Raw genomic sequence first — 22,159 nt, 5'->3', positions numbered from 1 at the left:
CCTAATAAACTCACGTACGTGTCACGATGCATCCAATAATCAATTAATCTTCCCACCTTTACATCCTGTCCAGCGCTGGTGGGTCCGTAGCCCATGGATGGTTTTGCAGATCTTGCCGCAAGCACATACATGCAAGCCGGTCGGTACTGTACATTTTGAGGGGGGGATAAATTCAAAGGCATTAATGCTAAAACAATACCCTCTTCTGTCTAAGCACAGTAGTCTTGAGTAGCCAGACATCAATCGCCGAATGCTATATAGCGTCAGGAGCCAACCATCCCAAATTTCCGAGAACGGAAGCTGTCCTCGTCATTAGTGTTCACAAAAAAATATTTTAGCATATCTTCAAATTTAATTTTAGAATTTCCATTTCTAATAAGCAGCAAGCTATGTATAATTAGATTGTTTTGATTTATATCAGGACAAATTTGCACGACGGAAGTATTTGAAACAGTCTGGCCACGCGAGACTACACTCCCAAGTAATTAAACAGTGATTTGGGTGATGCTTCCGATCTTCCAATTTTATCTTCCTGTCAATTTCAAGACAGGGGTGGGGAGTTCCAGACCCACAGGAACGCACCCAGGGTGCCGGCCCGGTTACGGCAAGCCGCCCCGCATCCGAAACGGTAGAGAAGTGACAGTTACCGTGTGGCGGTCCTTCTACTGTACTGACACACCCGAAAGCATCATATATATATACAGTCAATACGTGCGTTAGGTTGCGCACAGGTGGTGAAAAACCACCATGCTGTTATCGTGCCTCTCTAGGGCTAAATGAAGACACACCTGCAGCGGCTGCAGCAGCTGCAACGGTGGGGATGGAGGCGCTCTGCAGCTCCTGGAGGAGGCCCTTCATGAAGGACAGGTAGACGTCAGGGGAGTAGGACATCAGGCTGTCACACAGCCACTGAAAGGCCCACTCGTTGTCCTGCAAGCCGGGTGGGAGAGAAAACCAGGGATATTAAAGTTCAGACAGTGGTTCTGAAACCTTGTCGTGCCAAGGACCCCCAAATTGATGTGTATTGCTGTTAACTACTTTAAGCTGGGGAGTGGGGACTCCACCGCTTTTTGAGTTGCGCAGCCACTCCAATGCACAGCAATGTGTGTCCCTATGTCCGTCTGTCTGGGGTACCGACAAGTGACTGTTGAGCTTAACACTAATTGTGTGTGCGACGTGCGTGTGTGTGTGTGTTCACCGTGTTGGGAATCAATTGAGCTGATCTACCACAACTGAACTGAACACTAATTGTGCGTGCGCACGCGTTAGCTGATCTGTCAGTGTTTTGTGCAGGCAGTAACTAGTGGGAGCCAATAGAAGGGGCGGAGACATGTGAATACTCTGTGTGGTTGAAGACCAAGCGTGTTGTGGCATTCTGGTTCATTTGGAGAGGCCGCCGGTAAGGAGTGAGTTACAGTAGTCACGTTTTAATATGACCGCTACCTTGAAGGTGTTGACAACCGGGATTGCTGGCGCCAATCCATGCTGGATACGCATGGCCAGAGCCTCGGTCATCATCAGCAGCAAGCCTTGGTGTGGATACGTGGCCTGTGACAGAATTAAGTCAACACACTTTACATTATGATACATATAACGAATACAAAATACATTTAGTAAATAAAAACCAAAAAATTATTTAAACTGAAAAACAAGTCAAAACCCATGTGTAAAATGTACATACCACGAGGGCTACTGGGATGCAGACGTTGTCCATGAGCAGTCCCTTACTCAGTTCGTGCCTGGCTATTATCCTCGCTAACTAAACACCAGGGTTGGAGAAAAATATATAATGATACGTGTTAAACAATGATGCATGATTATGTATTATTTAACGTGGGACTGGACAATTAATCGAAGATGCATCAAAATGTATTTTAGAACCAATAACACTTTTAACTACTATTTATAGAAAGACCTTGCTTCTCTTATACAATCAATTGAATTATAAAACTTCAACCAAAAATGTCACTTTTCCGCTCCCTCAAATGGCTCCCAGTTGCTGCTCGCACAGAGTACAACACACTGATGCTGGCCTACAAAGCAACCAAAGGTATGGCACCCCCATATCTTCAAAGTCTGATCCAACCCTAGAACCCATCACAAATGTGAAGGTCATCCTATTTGGAAAAGCATCTATGCACGTTTAGCCCAGGGAGTGTTTTAGTGCAAAACAAATGCTTGCAATGGATTCATAATCATGAAAAACCCCTAGTTTGACCCGTCACACTAAAGCAGAATGAAAATGTGTAAACTTTTCCTGCAAATAGGTTGTTAATGGTACCCCAACTTTCAGCAGCTGTCACAAAGTTTCCCAAGGGCTTGGAACAAATTGAGAGGTGATAGACACCTTTATGAACACATTTGTGAAGAAAGTTAAGTGTAAGCACTTATTTTGCAGATTTACCACAAATTCCGCTAACTTTCCCTAACTCTCTGGAATGATGCAAGTTGGGAACAATGCCCGTTACATCCTGTTAAGCAAGTGGCAGGTGTGGGGAATTGGTCAAATCAAGCAAAGGCTATTGGGGGTTGCCTTAGCAATCAATTTTGGGGCATGGCCAGATGCTTTTATGCGGTTCGGGTAAACCGCCTATCTGACTGACTTCGACGGCAGGCACTGCACTCCCTCAGGTCGTCTGTCATGCATGACAAATGTGTAGTTTGGCAGTTGAGCGGTTCTCGAGATACGTACATGCAAAAGATACATAGGTTTGTACAGAGATAAGATGTACCTGTAGGTACTGGGGGGTGGGTTTCTCCAGGGGGACAGGTGTGTCACGGGGCGTGTTCACCATGCTGAGTAGAGCCTCCCAACAGCTGGACTGGAAGATCAAATGAAAAACACATTAGCAGCAAGATTACACGCATGTAAGCAATAATGACATTTATCATAACTTACATTTTTAAGAAAACTGTAGCAAAAGGCTGATGCACACATCAGAAGGCTAGTGACAGGTGCGTAGGGCAATAGAGCCCTAGTGTGCGGGACCCTCTTTGTTTTTCAAAGATACCCTTTTTAAAGAAGACTTTGTCTTTAACTCATGACTCATGTATAGTATTGTATATGTCATTTCAAAACACACATGACGCAGGTATACTATAGTATTGTATATGTCATCATTTCAAACCAACACACAGACCGCCATGTGGCGTTTTCAGTTATACGATAGAGGGCACTCTTCCACAACCCGTGACTTTCAAAGAAACACAATAGGATTAATAAAACTTCTCTGCTTTCTGTTCCCAGACAGCATCCACTGCAAATAACTAAACGGAAACATTGGTGGTGACAATGTTTTTCTGCAGATGAAAGTAGAGTCTTTCTTTGAGATATTATTTGGTGTTTACATCGTTGTAGAACAAAATATTCTGTGGGTCTTTAAAGATTTATTTTAAAAAAGCTCAAAAACACTGGCAGTAAATGATTCAATAGACTCACATCACTGTATATGGCCTTTTGGATCTTCATCACCCTGAGGGAAAGCCCCACCAAGCGGGTATGCAGCTGCGGCTCCGCACCTAGGGAAGAGTGACGGAAGTCAGCGTGCTTCTCAAAGTGGGCTCTGGGGACTCATCCAGGGGTCCTTGAGGGGTTTCCTGGGGGTCGCCAGCAAACTTCATATACCGTATAGGCGTATAGTGTCAAAATCAATTACCTTGTCCCATTTGAAAATAACAGATCTACAAATTTGCAACACGACGTGACATTGTGAGCTTGTAGATATTTTAACAAATCTTAACGGGGGTCCCTGGCACAAAGAAAGACATCCACGGTGGCTAAAAATGTCTAGGGAATATATCTAGAAAAGGTTTGAGAACCACTTGTGTAGGTCCATTTAGCTTGAAAAGACATTCCATTACTGTGGTGGACTGGTGGTGTACGTTCTTTTTTAATGACTTTGTTTAAGAGTCTGACCTAGAATTTTCTCCCACTTGTCAGTGGCCAGCGTGGCCTCTGTGGGCAGCTCTGCGGTCAGCACGGGTGCAGTGCCGGTCTCCAGGATGTGAAGGTACAGCCGGAAGAAAAACGGCGAGAGGCGGAGGGTGGGGCATCTCCGTGAACTCGTGGAGAACTGGCTTATTGCCTCCGCAAATTCACCGGTCCAGCACATATACAACGGGATGAGGTCTGTCACTTGCTGAAATCTGCACAACAAGTAGTAAGAACGCTTTACTTTGACGGGGCAATGCACATCAACATGTCATGTAAACATGACGGGTTGAGCAGCAGCTAATTTTACATCCGTAGTCCCCACACATAAAAACACCACTGTAACGTGACAAAAGCAGAGAACATAAAAACACCACTGTAGCAACGTGACAAAAGCAGAGAACATACAACTAGGGATCGCAGAGATTATCATTTATTGTGAAATTGTCCCAAGTTACTGTATACACTAGGATGAATTAGCTTTTGTTGAGCTCCAAATTCAGTACCACTTAAACCCTTCTATACATGATCAAACTGACCTCTAAAGACCACATTTGTATTTGGTACGTTTGATATTACCCCTACTTTTGTATCAGCAAAAGTAGTTAATATATGACTTAATATAAGTTTGCCATTCAAAAATAGCAGATCTACAAGCAGATACACGCAGCACAAAGTGGCTTAGTCAACAGCAGATTTTCTGCAACAGACATCCTATCCCCTCCCCATATCACCCTTTGCTAAAATAGTTTTAAATTAGATGTAAATGTAAAACCTTGTTAGCTCCTCTGTGGATACACCAGCACACAACACGACTCGCAGGTAACGATACAACTCCCGGTACCTGAGGACACACATATAACAACTGTTATACAGGCATTCAGCATTAACAGCACACATCATAATTATACAACTGTTAGATTTACAGTCACACAGATAAGGTTAAAGCAGCACTGTGGTTTGGGGCCATCAGTGGCCACAAACATGGCAGCCAATGAAGTAATGAAGTCTTTTGACTTCATTACCCAAGTCTCTTCAAGCATTTCCAGCAAGGATGCGCTGTGATTGGCCTTCACTTTGACTGGCAAAGCCCCAACCTACCCAAGTCTATACCGTCTCCCCTATACATAGTAATACAGTCAAGCCCCAACCTACCCAAGTCTATAACGTCTCCCCTATACATAGTAATACAGTCAAGCCCCAACCTACCCAAGTCTATACCGTCTCCCCTATACATAGTACTACAGTCAAGCCCCAACCTACCCAAGTCTATACATTTATGGAAGGATTGTTTTCTTTATTGCTTAAGCCATTTGACTTAAGTCATCCCAGGGACTACAGATGAAATTTAGCTTCGGCTAACTCTGGCCCATTTACATTGATGTGAAAACTGACATGTTGATTAATGAGCTTTGTCCCCGTCAAATAAATAAAATAAATAATAATTTGACTGCCATTTTGGGTGTTTGCCAACCTCTGAGAAATCATAAAATATTCTTCTCCTCAATGATCCACCCAACGAACGCTTTGAAAGACGCCATCTACTTAAGGTCCCTGATGGCATAGTGCCAGTCACTTGTTTGTAATGTGTAGAATCCACACAAGTGAGGCTCTCTTATGGCACTCCATGTATGGATTCATGTCTTGCCTGGATGAGTCCCGGAAACAGAATTATTGAAGATAGTCAATCCTAGGAAGAGCTGTCTCCGGTACTCGCCCAGGCTGCGTAAAACACGTTTTTATTTTTAAAGATATGATGATTTGTATATACTCTATGGAGCTAGCCAGGCTACAATGAACCTGGAATAAAGTTTGAAATTAATAGACTATACCTGTGCTGTGCACGCATGGTCTGTATATACCTGTAGTGTTTCTGCAGGTGCTGTACTCTCAGTAGGATCACAGGCAACTCTTCGTACAGGGTGTCCTTCTTGCCATATTTGACCTTGTTGACCCCCGACACATTCTGGCCCCTCAGCACAGACACAAGGAGCGGGTCGTTCCAATAACGCATCTTCAACCTACAGCATGCAAGCACACACGCATTACTATATAGACCCTTCGGAAAGAATGAGATTATGCAATCGTATAATTTATTGCATAATCAGCCAAATAGTGCAGATTATGTAGGTTAGTATTATAATTTTTTGACATATCCACAGCAATAATCATATCGGGCATATTTTGCAACTTTACACATATTTCAACGCAAAATCAAAGATTTTAGCCGGCACTTTTCTTGTGGGTCTAAATACTTGAGTCTGTCAGACATAAACATGCAGAGAATTTAGAAATGCCATTTCTTTTCAAATGCGCACTGAATGAAACAATGAACCCACCTCCACATCAGTGCAGGTCGAGGGAGACCGATTTGGACCGTGTAGAAACTATTCAGTTTTCCACTGAATTCATGGCCAAAGTCAGCCAGGACCATCTGTTGGTGGACGGCCGCTATGACCCTGGGAACGCACAACACAAAAGACAAGAGCGTTAACGACCAATAAAACCATCAGAAGAACAAGAACCCAGTCAGATCAAACAGTTCTGTGCCGGGCGTTTTCACAGTGTGCTCTAGGGTCTCTAGAGCAAAAAACTAATGTCACGACTGAAAGTTTTTAAGCCGTCTCTGGGATTATGGTCCGTTTGGTGGAAACCTTGTTATGTCAAATGGTTACTTCAAAGATAAAAAATGTAAAAAGAAAATGAAATGTAGCAGATCTACACGCTTCATGTTTCAAAGTTGTTGATGCTTGTGTTACGCTTTAGTATGCTCAAGTAGGGCGTTCATTTACGGAAAAGGACAACTTATACTAAAAAAGAAAAAAGGTTTCTGCATGACAGCAACGCTTTGTGGAACAGTGCATTGTTTCCTAAACAATTGACACAACATGCAGAATTATGTTTCAGGTATTATCATTCTAATGTATGTTTTCACCATACTGTTCATACAGCCGACCCTATGAAGAAATTGCAGATTGAGGCCAATTAGAAATACAAAAAGCCCTGGGCTTTATCTTAACCGTCTTCCTGCCATTGCCGAAGCCCTTCGGCAATTGAAGCATTAATTTGATATTAACGCTTGCTGCCATTGCCGAAGCCCTTCGGCAATTGCCCTTTATTAGTGCATATGATTGATCAAGCCATAATGCTACTCACGTTAGCCGGTTAGCTAGCACTGTTGTTAGCACTGCACTGGATCGTTCATATTAATTCACCGTCGCCATAAGAATCCATTCTATCCGTTTCTTTCAATCGCCTGTATCTCCTATTCCTTGTCCCAGATGGCATTTTTGGTCAAAACAGCGTTTCTTTGACGGCACGAGCCGACGTTGTGGAGTGCAAAAATGTACCGGCATTTTTCGATCATGTAAACAAAGGTTGTCTTGGCAACGTAAAGCTGGCAGGGATAAGCTCACTTCCGGTTGAGGCAAAATGTGGCTTTTCAAAATAAGAGCTCAAATTAAAAAAATGCTGGCATGAATTAGGTCCTAATTTCTCAATAAATGGCAGCAGTAAAAGGGTTAAGGCTTAGAATTTTAAGTATGATGATAACGTGCACGTGTGTGTGTGTGTACCTTTCAATCAGCAGTACTTTGGCTGTAGTTGCACTAGCCTTGGGACAGTGAGAGATTGCCGGCCTGCAGAAAGGGAAGGAGAGACAGATAATTACAATATTATCTATTATTAGGAGTCTTGAACTGGGGGTCCGAGACACCTAAGGGGTCTTCAGTTACTACAGTCGATCTTTGTGTCATAGGAACTTTTTCTTTTTACATTAAGCACTTGAACCATAGCATCCCTTTTCTTAACCCTTGGACTACCAGTCCCAATTTTTTTGTTTGGGTAACAAATTGGCATATTTTTAATTCATCGTTTTAACATACAAGAAAGATCTGGTGGATTGAAGAGATGTTTTTTTTTCTTCATTCATTGCAAATGTATTCTCTCGATTCGCCACCAGATGGCGGGAAAGCACCATTATGCTGATTTTGGCTAAAATAGACGGATCTTCCTAAGTCACTTCCGGTTCAACGATCAACAACATCCTGTAGTATTTTGACCCTAGTCAATAGCTTGGCTGGTCCGGATTGCTAAGCTAATGCTATATTTTTCATAACTAAGTCAAATTAACCTCAAATCAACCCCAAAAGATCGCAAAATATCACATTTTTTACAGCGACGCACAGAGACGGCGCGCGTGCACGATAGCGCACGATCACACGGATTTCGGCCGTTTTTTGGTAAATTACATCCAACATTAGTGATATTAGCGAAAAAAATATAAATTTTTGCTCTTTTGACCCCGCGATAACTGATATTGATTGTCATTCAGTTTTTTCCGTTAACGGGAGGTTTAGATTTTTCGATTAATTCCGTTTTTTCCGTGAATTGTAGGCCAAGGGTAGCCTGACCTAAGCAGAGACATTTCTGGTCTAGAGGGGCGGGTCGCGCCTCAGAAATGCGCGCAGCCTGATTGGATCTCATCGATCTGTCCGTCACCCCCGGCCCCTCCTCTCCCCCCTAGTGCAGCGCTACGTCACATCATTTAGAGCGACGCCCACCCGGAAGGGTTGACTCCCACTTTTAGACTGGTTCAGCCCACGGCTTTTTCCAGGCTTTCATCTTTCGCGCAGACGAAATGAAAGCCTGGGTATCGAGGCTAGGCCAAGGGTTAAGTAGGTGAACATTAGCCGAAAATAGCCGATCTACAAGCCGGAAATCTACGAGGCAGATCACTACGCCTCACTGTGGAGGAGGGGGGAGAGCAGTATTGAGGATTTAAAAAGGATAAAATACACAATATTATACGATTCATCAAAATAAAGTATTACGTTTTCTGTTCCCAGACAGCATTTTTGGTGAAAAACAAAACGGAACATGGTAGAAACACTTACCAAATATCTCAAAAGAAAGAACAAAATATATATATATATACAAGATTAGTAAGAAATAAAGAATGCTAAAAAACGCTGGCAGTGTTCTTCTATCTAGAGCAGTGGTTCCCAAACTTTTTTTGAGCGGCAGCCTTATCACAGTCCGTGCTCAGCCAATCAGCTGAGCACAATCCGTGCAATGCTCATACGGAAACACAAAGCTGTGCATAGGAGCGGCTAGCGTCACTCAAAAGATACACAGCCTCAAGCAGCGATAAGACCGGGTCAAGCCATAAAAGGGCCTCTCTTCACAGTGTCTCGTCTTTATAGTGGTTGGACTGGAGATGACGTCACTTTTTTGTTAAGCCGATTGGCTGAATGGGTTGTCTGTCAACGCTGTACTCCCGCATGTGATTTCAAGGGCGAACGGTTGACCAGGCTACGAAAATTGGGAGATCTAAAGGTCTTGAGCGATTCTCACAACACTGCCATATTGCCGATGGTAAACGACAGAAAAGAAGTGCCAAAACTGTATAAAAAAAAATGGCAGGACCCAAGAGTCAAGGGACCCATAAAAATGTGTCAGCGACTCACAAATGGGTCCTGTGTGTGTACGTGTATGTGTGTTTGTACCCCGCAGGTTGAGTGTGTGCCATGAAATGCTTGGCCGCTCCCAGCCTCATGACAGCAGCTGCCTTGTCTTCCTGGCCGTCAGCTTTATTCAGGAACGTCCAAACACACTCGTACACCGGCGTGTAACTGCAAAAATAAACGACACCATGATTCAAATCCACTGGTGTACTAAATTTGTGAGATTGTGAGCTTGTGAGATGAGCCGTTTTGGAATAGCGAACTAAAACTAAGGTTTCTGAAAACCTTCTAATAATCGCAATTATAACTCACGATTACAACTTACCGGTAAATTCAAAATTGCAATTCATGACAGCCCTATTATGCAAACAATGCTTGCCATGTCAGAAAAAAATAAAAAAGCATACTCACTCATAGATGGTACATGTAGATGGCGTGACAGATTCATGTCTCATGAAGAAGGAGTACTCTTTTGCCAGTTCTACAGTGAAGCTGCCCAACATCACCTCTACACAAACCAGGGAATAAAGCACAACATATGCTATAAACACAAACTATTAAAATGATTTAAGTCCCATTATAATTATACATTATAATAATGTGTGATTCCCAAATGACTGAAATCAGTCATGGCGATTGAGATCTTTATTCCAGGGTTTCTCAAAGTGGGTGCCGTGACACAAGAATACTTTAATATGTATTCCGTTATCCATCCACATAAATGTTGCCTCAATCAGGCTAATGATAACAGATAGCGTCCATTACCATCAATAGCAATAATGCAGACACACTTTGGTAGTAGTATTTGATAGCTCTGGTGCGCTCCTGGGCGTCAGGTCTTACCAGGTCGGAGCTCCGGACCGTCCCGGCCCACTTTCAGCCCTGTGAAAATAAGCTAAGAAAAACCCTACGGTTGTGCCATTTGTGAAACTAGCTGTAAATCTGAAAACCCCTTACTTGTATTGCAACTTGACCCATTTTAGGCGCAAAACCCTTTTGGTGTTAGCATTACGTTACGCTTTAGCTATTTTTGAAAAATCGAAGAACGACTGACATAGAAAGATAGCTTTTTATGAAAACTGTCATTTTCAAACAGACATTTTTAGAATCTGATCTCAGGTCAGAATGGGTTAAGTAAGCTAAAAGAGAGACCCAATGAGTGTGCCGTTGTGAAACAAGCTTCTAAATTCGAAAAATATTATAATTGTGATTTTCGTGAGCTGTATGCCATAATCATCAATATTAAAACAAAAAAAGGTTTTAAATACTTTATGCGCAATGAATTGAGAATATATAAAAGTTCACCCACTTGTTTTACTTGTTAAACTGATGTGAAAAAAAAATCAGGCACGTCTGAAGTGAGTGGTACTGTACTGTACTGGACAGACCCAGCCACATAAGTGGTTGCACCACTCAAAAATATGATTGATATGTGTAACTGGCCCAGGCCGTAGCGTAACGGTCTGGGCACCGGACTGGTAATCCAGTCGCAGTGTGCCGCGGGTTCGACTCCCGGACCCGACACGGCCTTTACTGCATGTCATCCCCCCATCTCTCTCCCGTTTCCTGTCAGCCTACTGTCTGTCCCTTCAAAAAAAATCAATAAAAGGCGTAAGCCGCAAAAAAATCTTTAAAAAAAAAAAGATATGTGTAACTAGTACTGTAGTTTAAGGGTGTACCGACCTGCTTCTCGGAGGGGAGTGTCCATCTCACACGGGGTGATGCCGAAGTCTCTCAGGAATCCCAGGAGTCTGGCGTCTCTGAGTCCCTTCCAGTAGACGCTCTTCTTGTGACTGTTGCAGTGACACGCCTTAGTGACCTGCCACATTTCACACTGGAAACACAGACACAAGTGTTCATTTTGACAGCAAAGTTTGTCTAGTCAAAGGTTTTGGTCTAGTTTCACTATATCTACAGTTGATTTTGGCGGCTTTGATGGCGTCCTAATTTCACACATTTGCAGAGTCTTGGAACCCCCTCAAGGTACCCAGAGAGGCCCCGGCCCGAATCTAAAAATGTCTTCTACATCCTGACAGTTTTCTGAAAAAGCTATGTTTCTATGTCAGTCGATCTTCGTTTTTTCAAAAATAGCAGACCTACAAGATCGTAGCGCGCAACTCAGTGGTGCGCTATGAGCTTGTAGATCTGCCATTTTTCAATAGCTAAAGCATAACATAATGCCAACACCAAAAGGGGGTTCCCGCCCAAAATGGGTTAAGGGAACATCTCCAGTTTCCACCCACCTGTGAAGCGAGCTTGTCACAGATGTAACAGTAGCACTGCTCACATGCGAGGACATTTCCATTGATGAGGACCATTGTCACCTCGGTGGGCCTGAGGAGGACACAAATGTTATGGAAGAGAACGGTTACTCAAGGGTGAGGAGGAGCCAAAGAATGCTGACATAAATATTCACCTTAAGTATTTAGCTAAATGATTTATAAAACCCATGTTCTGTCACCTGGAACCCCTGGTACTGTATTCTTTCTGTTTTACCTAAGACTGTCAAGATTAGAAATTTAAGTTGACGAAGGATTAATTGCCAAACAAATAATTTAGATTAACGATTGAATTGTGTTTGTCATTGAACACTGGAACATATGAATATGATCATCTAAAATAGCAGATTATGTAACAATTGTGACAGGAATAGCCCAGAGCACCAGGGTTGAGTCTACGCAATGGACACATGGGGCAGCACTTCAATAATTAATAATGAAAATAATAATACTCACTGGAAGGGGTAAACAGGACAGTCGTAGCGAGCATGGGGCAGTAGTTTAGCACGTTGGGAGAAGGTTATGGTCAGGTCTTCATCCACTACCTTTGGACACTGCTCTGGAACTACACACAGTTACACAGTCATCGCAAAGTCTTCTACGGATTTTTCTCCCCTAATTTAGTAGTTATATCATCGATGCTGCTATTGTGCATGTTGAAATAACAAGCTTGGAACAGAGCCTTAATTAGTAACATCTGTGAAGGAACACATTTTATGTATTAATTAATTAATTAACAACCACAGGGCAGAAAGGTTACCGTTTTCCTTCTCCACATCCATGTCCACGATGTAGACTGACTGGTCGCCGTAGTTCGTCTCGCCTTCCGAGTCACATTCCGAGTCACTGTTTATGACAATCAGCTCTTGTTGCTGAAGTACCCGCAGCAACGGCTTTGGTATCGGCTGATTGTTCTGCGCTTGTGGACGCATCGGCCTTGGTGGAAGCATCGGCCTTGGTGCCAGCGGCGTCTTCGACTGGTGGGTTCGACAGAATAAAAACACAGCAAGGTAAATAATGCGGCCACATAACTATTTTAAAGTAACCAATCCGTTGACTGGTTATTATGTCACATGGAGTGCTTCCCTGGGTGGTTGTTGTTGCCACGGGTCCTTGACATGACAGTGAGAACCACTGATCTAGCAACAATGCAACATACATTTTTCATAAGCGTCGTCTTCACTTTTGGCGAGTAGACTTCACTTTTTCCGAGAGAACTGACCCCGGAAAGTGAAGACATCTCACCCCGAAAGTCCAGACAACTCACCAAAAGTGAAGACATCTCACCTGGGTGAGTTGTCTAAGGAGAAGAGCGTCTCTCTCACTCGCGGTTCCCCCTAGGGGTATGCGACACATAGCCAGGGGTACCCGAAATAATTCCCAGATTAGTGTTTTTTATTTCTCATAAATGCGCAAACATGGTGAAACAACTAGTCACAGAGAGCAGTGGTAGAACTACGTTAGCCAAGCTAGCTGCTGCCTGCTAACGATGCAAACAACAGCCTTGCCTGTCGTGTGTGTGTGTGTGGGGAATAGCACATTTTACTGTGTCATAAATATATTTACATCTGTAGCCTATATTGTGATTGTGCCATCATGCCTAGACTTAATTATAACTTATTGTAGACATTGTTGTTCTGAAAATGCAAATGATTTCCCTAGTGTGAAATAACATGATCAATCACAGTTCTAATAGACCTACTTACTGAATTACATCTGAATTGACATCGCCCCCCCCCCCCCACCCAACAACAATGATGATGATGGCTACTGCTAATTACATATTAGCATGTGAGAAATTACAATTCAGCCATCTAAGTAAACAAATTAGGCAATCTTAACATATCTATGGCCAAGTTGCCAACAAAGTTTGTACATTTCTACATCACTGTAGGCCTACTGTTTCTATCTATCACTAAAAAGAGAATATACATTCGCTGAATACCTGAACACGGTAAAAGACCCAAAACTTATGTTTACCTTTTTTCTATATTTTTTGTAAAAACTGTTGTTTCTATATTTAAATAAAATACATTACACCGTACATTTGACTCTTGTGTTATATTCTTGTGAAATATTCAGTAAAGTATTCTGGTGAAATATTCAGTAAAGTATATAAAAGAGCTCCAAAAGTACAAATTCAGTCAGACAACTGACCCCGAAAGTGAAGACAACTCACCCCGGAAAGTGCAGACAACTCACCCCGGAAAGTCCAGAGATCTCACTGCACTTTTTGGTGAGTTGTCCGGACAACTCACCAAAAAGAGTAAAAGGGGTGAGTCATCTTGTTACCGACAATATAACTGGCCCAGATGTACTTTTTAATGCTCCGGGCCTCCACTAATGCACCAAGCACTGGCCTCCATGTGACATAACCAGTCAGCGGATTGATGACTTTAAACGGAAGAGATCTTTAATGCTGGAGATTAGCTGTCAACAGACGGACACAATCACACACACAGTGCAAGAAAACTTACTCTATCACCATGCCTTTGGCCTGGTGGAGAGACAATTAGTATAGTATAATTTGATAACACCTGTGCTATATATATATATATATATATATATATATATACACACACACACACATATATATTTGTACATCTCTAAATGTTATGATTAATTGAAAACGGTGGACCCTCTTGTAAACAAGTGTAATGCTTTATGGTGTCGTCCACACGCAGTTAACAGTTTTGTTTTGAGTTGTACTAGGAATGTACTGTAATTCTACAAACTGTTAATAAATACTTCAATCAACAAAGAAAGGAAGGTTTTTGGTAGCAATTGTAGAGATATTAGGCCTTAAATATCAAATATTGAAGTGCAGTAAAATGGCCATGGAGTTTAACAGACTCAAGCCATAACAATGCACGTTACATTACTGCTTCAAAACCGGTTTGCTATAATGGAAGGGCGCAAAGAAATGTCTTTAAAAACGTCTGAGAACTTGAATAGAAGTTAAAGTTTCTGTAACGTCTAACGTCCGTTTACGTTGTGTACTACACAACGTAAACAATGTGTAGCACTAGACTAAATATTTAGGCTACGTTATGTGTAGCCTGGAACTCACCTATGCTTTTTATGGCATATGCAGCCTGCCGGGAGAAACTATTGATTGATTGAAATATTTATTAACAGTTTGTAGAATTTACAGTACATTTTAAGCACAAACTCAATACAAAGACTGTCAACTGTGAGTGGACGACCCAATTAAGCATTACACTTGTTTACAACAGGGTCCACATTGTTCAATTCATCAAAACATTTAAAGACAGACATTTAGAGACATACAAATAGACATTTCTATGTAGCTAAAGTACAGAACAGGAATTCATCATACTATGCGCAGCTGCGCGACATGAGACTAATTACTTAGAGCGACAGAGAGAGAGGAGCGTGTGTATGTCAATTTGACAAAGGTGCAGAAAATCAGAAATCAGCAGAGAGTGAGCAATGTTTGCGCTACTCTATGCCGAATTGAAGTGGACTCAGACCCAGACTTTTTTTTCCTCCCTGGAAATAAAAACGTCTGGGTTTCCGAGGCTACGTTATGTACGTGTAACCTTACGCTTACGGTCAGAAATAGCCATGGTTCACATTTCCCCTCACTGTATATGTTTTTTTTTCTTTTTGCTTCCTATATGATGAATTCCTGTTCTGTTCTTTAACTACATAGAAGTGTCTATTTGTATACATGTCTCTAAATGTTTTGATGAATTGAACAAATGTGGACCCTTTTGTAAACAAGTCAGTGTAATGCTTAATTGGGTCGTCCACTCAGTCTTTGTATTGAGTTTGTGCTTGAAATGTACTGTAATTCTGCAAACTGTTAATAAATATTTCAATCAAATCAAACGCGTCGTGGCTCATTTGTTATGCCTTTTATTAAACAACGCGGAATGCAGCAGTGCTAATCGTTGTACCAGCACATTTCTAACACCCGTGGCCCACGTGTTGAATACTTTATATTTGAAATCTGAATGTTTATATAAACGTTTTCACTGTAAATGTAGCGATCGCGACGCGTAATTCTGGCTTCAGTTGTGACAGTCTTGTTTCAGGGCTAGGTCAGAAACAAACTAAACAAAACTATAAATGGGTAAAAAAAAGTCACTTAAACATCCCTGTAACGGTCTGATGTCTACTGTGTACCGCTGCACTGCAACGACACGCATCCGTGTGCATTAACGTGACAGAATGTCACGGATTATGAGCATAAATTAAACATTAGTATATGTATTTACCATGTTCATTTCGGGTTGTTGTTGTTGGCTCATGTTTGGCGCCAGGCACTTACAAGCAAAGAGAGATCCGGAAGACGGAAGTGACGTTCTTTTTATTCTTCTTCTTATTCTCTACGTTTGATGGCGGATCGCAACCAATATAAAGGTGCATACCCCCACCTACTGTACAAGATTGTGCAACATCATGTCAATTTTCTAGTGCTAGTTATATCCTACTACTCAGGTTTGTAGTGTATAGAAATGTAAACAGTGCCTTCCTCACCATAGCATAGCTACACTACACCCTTTCCCTCTGCTCCAAGAATCCCTGACAAATCCCATTCTGTCCTGCATCATTAACTTTGTCCTTCAGTTGTGCTCTTTCCTCTATGTACCTAGCCCCTCTCGGAACCCTCCATAAAGCTTTTCTGAAATGTTGATGTCGCTTTATTGTAGGGTCCCTGTTCATAACTATATTTTCGTATGGGAATTTTGGAACGCGGGAATAAATATGCTCACTAACATCGTATCTGCGGCGTTTGACGGCCTTTTTTAGTTTAAGTTATTCTGAATTCGTGAACTATAAGTACCTATACAAACCGCTGCGAATATCTCCTGTGGCGCGGAAGCCGTTAAGTATTTTTAATCTTTGTTTGACCGATTTGGTCGCTTTATTTCTTCTTGTTTGTTTACCGTTTATTGTACCGCCTCCCGGTGTGCGGTTGACTTGTGCGGCTACGTCCCTGCCTCTGATCTGCTCTGTCATAGCTATAGCGCCACTAGCTAGCCAGATAGGCGGTACAATGAGGTGTCAATAAACAAGGAAGGAAGAGAAGAATCAAAGCGACCAAATCGGTCAAACAAAGATTAAAAATACTTAACGGCTTCCGCGCCACAGGAGATATTCGCAGCGGCATGTATAGGTACTTATACTTCACATATTTAGAAGCCCTCACACGAAAAAATGTCGTCAAAGAGCGCAGACAGGCCGTAAACACGGTGTTTATGTTTTATTATGTCCGCGTACCAGGTGGCAGGGTACTGCTGGAACAGGGCCCCATGGTCTGTGTCGTCAAAAATGTCAGAAACTTCAGTACCATTGGGTTCTGCTTGGAGGGCTACTATGTACCTATCACAGTTCAGTAAAACATGCTCAACATTTTCTATTTCCCCACAACTTCCACATTTGTTGCTCTCTGCCTTACCCATGGTAAAAAGGGTGCTGTTTAACCCAGTGTGGCCCACCCTTAGCCTTGTAATGAATTGTTCTTCACTTCTATTCTTTTCATTATAGCCTACTCCTTAGTGGCTACTGTCTTTTGTACCTTGTAGTACCCTCGTCCTTTCAGGTCTTCGTCCCACCTTCTCTGCCAAATTTCCATCCCTTTCTTTTTGACCATTGCTTTCCCTTCACCCTTTCCTAACACTCGTAATGCTATCTCCTGCTGAGTTGCCCTTTTGGCAAGCTTGTCCGCCCTCGACTCGTTCCCTGCCAGCCCCTTAGGCTATGTGCTGGAACCGAACAAAACTGAATATCCAGGCCACCTCTGTGTAGTCCTACTGGTTAATCTCAATAACTAGGTCCTCTCTAACTCTAACTGACTTTTCAGACTGCAGGCTTTTCAACACTGCTAGTGAGTCTGTGCACACCACCACCCGCTCTGGTCTAACCTCCTCCACCCATTGTAACCCAGTGATGATTGCCACCGCCTCAGCTGTAGGCCTATATATATTTTATTTTCAATAATGTTCAGGTCCACTTTAACTTCTGGGAACAGCCAACAGCCACAGCCATCTCAAATTCATATGCCCTAGCTCTCTCTTGCCAAATCCATACAAACCCCCTCCCCTGGAAGCTGACATACTCCCAGCAATCCACCAGTGCCCTCTTAACTGGGTTTCCCTCACCACTACCTTTAATTCTGATCCAGTATGCCAGTGAAAGCTTCTCTCTCCTCAGCTCCAGTGGCATTTCTCCTGCCTCTATTGACACTGCATTAATAATAATAATAATAAACTTTATTTGTATAGCACCTTTCATACATAAATGCAGCTCAAAGTGCTTCACATTAAGGGTTGATCTAATGGCTCCAGTACAGATCTGTAATGCTTTGTACTGAATAGTATAGGCCTACTAGTCTAAGCCCATGCCACCACCGCCTCCTACAGACAAGCATTGTCAGAATCAGGGCACCAAAGGGTGAGTAGCTATAGACCATTTCTTCTAAAATCAAATGTAATAATAAAGGAAAAATGTTTTTAAAGGGACATTTCACGTCTACTCAGGCTTTTGTGAAGTCCCCAGACAGTTTCTAATTTGCTAATTTGTCAGTAGGCTATTTAGATAAACTCGATTTAAAAAATGTTAGATTCATCGAAAACACATGTTTTTTTAATGCCGGTACTTTTATTTCATTTTAATAATTGTTTTGTAAAATGAAAAGCATCAGGGAAAGAATAAGGCTCCATAAAAAGTATTCAGTTATTCAGTAACTGTCTTTAATTAAATGATTTTAGCTCTGCAATAACTGAACCGTACACTGTAGTCATTCAACAAACAAGAAATACCGATGAATGTAAAGAATTAAGTGCTTTACCATTAACCAAAATGATATAATAAGAATCATATAATTTAGTGTTTTATTTTGGGGCCGTTTGTCGCTGTACTTTTGCACATATTGCTTTTTCACATAGTTTTCAAACAAGTCAAGTCATAATGAATTTGGTAAAAGAAGCATTCACACAAATCTTTTATAGAATTGCATTCATATTTATAAAAATAATATCATAAATACATTTACAATGTTATACAACATACTGGTTTGCAATGCCGTGTTGGCGTGTTGACCACTACAAGATATAGATTCAGTCTGTTGCAGCGTTGCATCAAGCTGTAGGCTACATCTGACACAAGCAAGCTGTCAAAAAGAGATACATTTCCAAATAGGGCTGCAACATATAGATTTGTATTATTCTATCGATTCCTTCTTCAATTAATTGAGTTATGAAGTGGACTTCCGCCGGACCCTCTTAGGAAGGTGGAATCTGCTTGTGGCTGTTTCTCGCTGACTCCTCTGAGCCACTGTCACTGGAAAGAGAGAAGAAATTAAATGTAAGCCCATTATAGAGGGTATTTCACATTAGTAAAAAATGGCAAATGAGTTTAGGGATAATGGATAAGGGGTGGCACAAGATATAGCCCTTTTGACTTACTCCTCTGAACAACATTCACTTTCTCTGCCTCAGGTTGTGCTTGCTGTGAGGTCACATCCTGTGTCTCAGCCGCCGTCTCTTCAATCTGCTCCGACTCAGGGCTGTGTAAAATAATTATACATGATACTATATTGTTATTATAGTTGCTTGTATCTAACCTTTATATTTTTCCATCAGTTCTAATACATTATGACATGTGGTAGCTAAAAGCTTGTAAGAGCCTAGATGTCTCCAATAGGCCTAAAAGAGCACAGAAGTCTGATGTAATTTACACGTCCTACCTCGTTCGAACTGTGTTCCAAAAAGAAACGAAATATCCCGGCGGGTTGACTCATATGGATATGAAGAATTAACTGACAGCGATAAATCGCTAACGTTACCGCCGCCAAATTAGTACAATTTTGTAAATAGAAATGGCACAGGGCAGATATGAAAAATAACTTAAAATAGACTGAAATAACTGCTAAAAATGATCAAAATAGGCCATATTTTCTAAAATATTTAAAAACAAATCTGTAAAATAGTGAAAATAGCCGATATTAAGGGTCACAACGCATCATATCATGACATATTGTCAGCAAGTGCTATTCTTTTATGAAAATGATATTTTCTTAAAGGGATTGTGACATTAAAAAAAAGGTTTTGGAATTGTTCTTGTTTTTTTTAGGTTTTCTAATCTCAATTGCACCCAAAAAACATGAACTTTTAACATTCAGTAGACTTTCTGTGATCTGGGGTTTTCTGGCTCAAACAGGTGCTCTGATTTGCCGGCAGTAAGTGACATCACTTACTGCAAATCCCATATATGTCAATGGGATTTTTCCAGCAGATGTCACTGTTTCACTGTGTTGCCTGTTTTCATTGTAGCTCACAAGGCCCAAAAAAACCCAAAGAAAACTTCAGACCACAGAAAATCCACTGAATGTTCAAAGTTCAGGTTTTTTGGGTGTAATTGAGGTCATAAAACCTAAAAGAAAAAAGAAAAAGAAAAATAAATGAAAATGAATGTCATAAAACCTTGAATATCTCAAGAATCAGAATTGTTTTAAATTCATCCATTCATCCGTATAAAATAATCTGTTTTATACGGATGAATGGATGAATGGAAAACAATTCTGATGATTATGTAATAACCAGGGACCCGGTTCTGGATTTTAACAGTTTCCGGAACCGGGTTTTATCACACCTGGTACAGTATATGTAAGGTTCCATTTGTACACTCTCAGAGTTACAGATCTGTAAGGGTCCATTTGGAACTCCCAGGAAGAATCGTTAAAGGGAACCACTTAAAGAATCTGACCTTTAAGAGGGAACTGTTAAGGAACCAGAATCGTTTGTATCCCAACCATAGTAATAACTGTTAACGGTTCCTACCCTGACTCAGTGCTCTGGGCAGGCATGGCCCTCAACCACTCCTGGTAGTAACCACGGAAACCATCGATTTGAACCAGATAGTTGTTCCTGGTCTTGTACTGTGAGATTGGAAAGGGAGATGACACATTGATTTAATTTGTGCCTTCGTACCGCAACGCTCCCGCCATGTAAAAGCTTCTGACGAAAGGTAAACAGTGTGTGCTTGTGCCAATGATACTATAGTCATAGTGTGTGTAGTGAGTGTGGGGGGCTGAAAAACTGACTCTTAATTAACGTGCCACAATTTCAGAAAAAAAATAGGGACTCATCTCTGGGCTGATGCGAACATATAAGCATGGCCCACAAGCCCCACATCATTACACACCTGGTCGTAATTGGGTGGATACTGCGCGGCAAACTCCAGCTGTCTGATGATGACCTCATTAGGCCACACCCCCAGGTCTCTCATGCTCTTCTAGAAGATGCTCTTCAGGAGCTCCTTCAGATAGAGGTAGTCCAGCCTCCGAGCTGCTCGGCCAATCAGAGCAGAGAACACAGACGTTAAGCCTCAGCTCCGCCCACTACAATAAGAGCACAAAGAAAGAAAAATCACACCCGTGTGAACAGAGTGGTGCAGGTTTGCGGTTCACATGGAGTCACATTGGCAACTCATTGCAAAGTGAGCTTGTAGATCAGTAATTTTAATCTTTAATAATCTCATTTTTGGACATTTGACAATGTTCTTAAAGGTTTTATGAAATTCATTTTCATTTATTTTTCTTTTAGGTTTTATGACCTCAATTACACCCAAAAAACCTGAACTTTGAACATTCAGTGGATTTTCTGTGGTCTAAAGTTTTCTTTGGGGGTTTTTGGGCCTTTTGAGCTACAATGAAAACAGGCAACACAGTGAAACAGTGACATCTGCTGGCAAATCCCATTGACATAATGGGATTTGCAGTAAGTGATGTCACTTACTGCCGGCAAATCAGAGCACCTGTTTGAGCCAGAAAACCCCAGATCACAGAAAATCTACTGAATGTTAAAAGTTCATGTTTTTTGGGTGCAATTGAGATTAGAAAACCTAAAAAAAAAGAGCAATTCCAAAACCTTTTTTTAAATGTCACAATCCCTTTAAATATATTCAAGGTCAAAGTGCGTGTTTGTTTGTGCTCATGTGAAACAGCAATGTAGCCACCTGCGAGACGTTATGGAGCACCAACCCACTAAGGCTAGACTACAGTGGTGAGTCGGTTATGAACCTCAATGCAGCATGAAACAAGGGGTCAAGTTGAGGAGCTAGCAAAACGGTAGACAGTATGGCCTTTTTGCGAGAAGCATTACAAAAGCAGGACTTCATTCTGTAGAAGAAACTAACTAACTTTTATTGCTAAGGCATCGATGTGGTGTTTGAAGTTTAACTTATCGTCCAATCAAATTCCAAGATATTTATAAAACTCATTCCATTCAATGGATACTCCATCCAGAGTGACGTTTGAGGAGACATTGACTAGGCTATTTGGAGAAAATGGCATGGCCTTGGTTTTATGGCCTTTTAGTAGCAGTTTGCTTTTTAGCAATTCATGCTGCAATGAGACAAAGTCTGAGGCCGAGTTCTAATTCACTAGCATGTACAGATAGCAGATATGTTCTGCAGTCCCTCATTCCTTTGTAGATTAAGGGCCGATTCATAGT

General features: G+C 41.6%; 1 protein-coding gene and 1 long non-coding RNA gene across 2 annotated transcripts; both read right to left on the bottom strand.

Moving 5' to 3' along the window:
* Positions 1-753: 753 nt before the first annotated feature.
* LOC310858320 (uncharacterized protein) lies at positions 754-15,984 on the bottom strand (the record flags this gene model as incomplete). Its single annotated transcript, XM_083764425.1, has 17 exons — positions 15,920-15,984; positions 12,436-12,652; positions 12,132-12,240; positions 11,640-11,730; positions 11,080-11,230; positions 9,808-9,904; positions 9,439-9,564; positions 7,507-7,569; positions 6,271-6,390; positions 5,794-5,952; positions 4,707-4,775; positions 3,917-4,146; positions 3,440-3,519; positions 2,733-2,822; positions 1,682-1,759; positions 1,444-1,548; positions 754-930 (listed from the first exon to the last, which is right to left on the bottom strand). The coding sequence occupies exons 1-17, from the start codon at positions 15,950-15,952 to the stop codon at positions 754-756; spliced, it is 1,995 nt and encodes a 664-aa protein (XP_083620551.1). The 5' UTR covers positions 15,953-15,984.
* Positions 15,985-18,638: 2,654 nt separating this feature from the next.
* LOC310858814 lies at positions 18,639-20,877 on the bottom strand. The gene is made up of 4 exons (XR_014569231.1): positions 20,850-20,877; positions 20,486-20,583; positions 19,112-19,212; positions 18,639-18,986 (listed from the first exon to the last, which is right to left on the bottom strand). It is a non-coding gene; the product is annotated as an uncharacterized lncRNA (long non-coding RNA).
* Between the last annotated feature and the right edge of the window lie 1,282 nt (positions 20,878-22,159).

The sequence above is a fragment of the Protomyctophum parallelum genome, assembly GCF_964188405.1.
Source record: "Protomyctophum parallelum genome assembly, chromosome: 5".
In the NCBI taxonomy this organism is placed as follows: Eukaryota; Metazoa; Chordata; class Actinopteri; order Myctophiformes; family Myctophidae; genus Protomyctophum; species Protomyctophum parallelum.
Note: the sequence above shows the minus strand (reverse complement) of the source record. Positions and strands in the feature narration are given on the sequence as shown.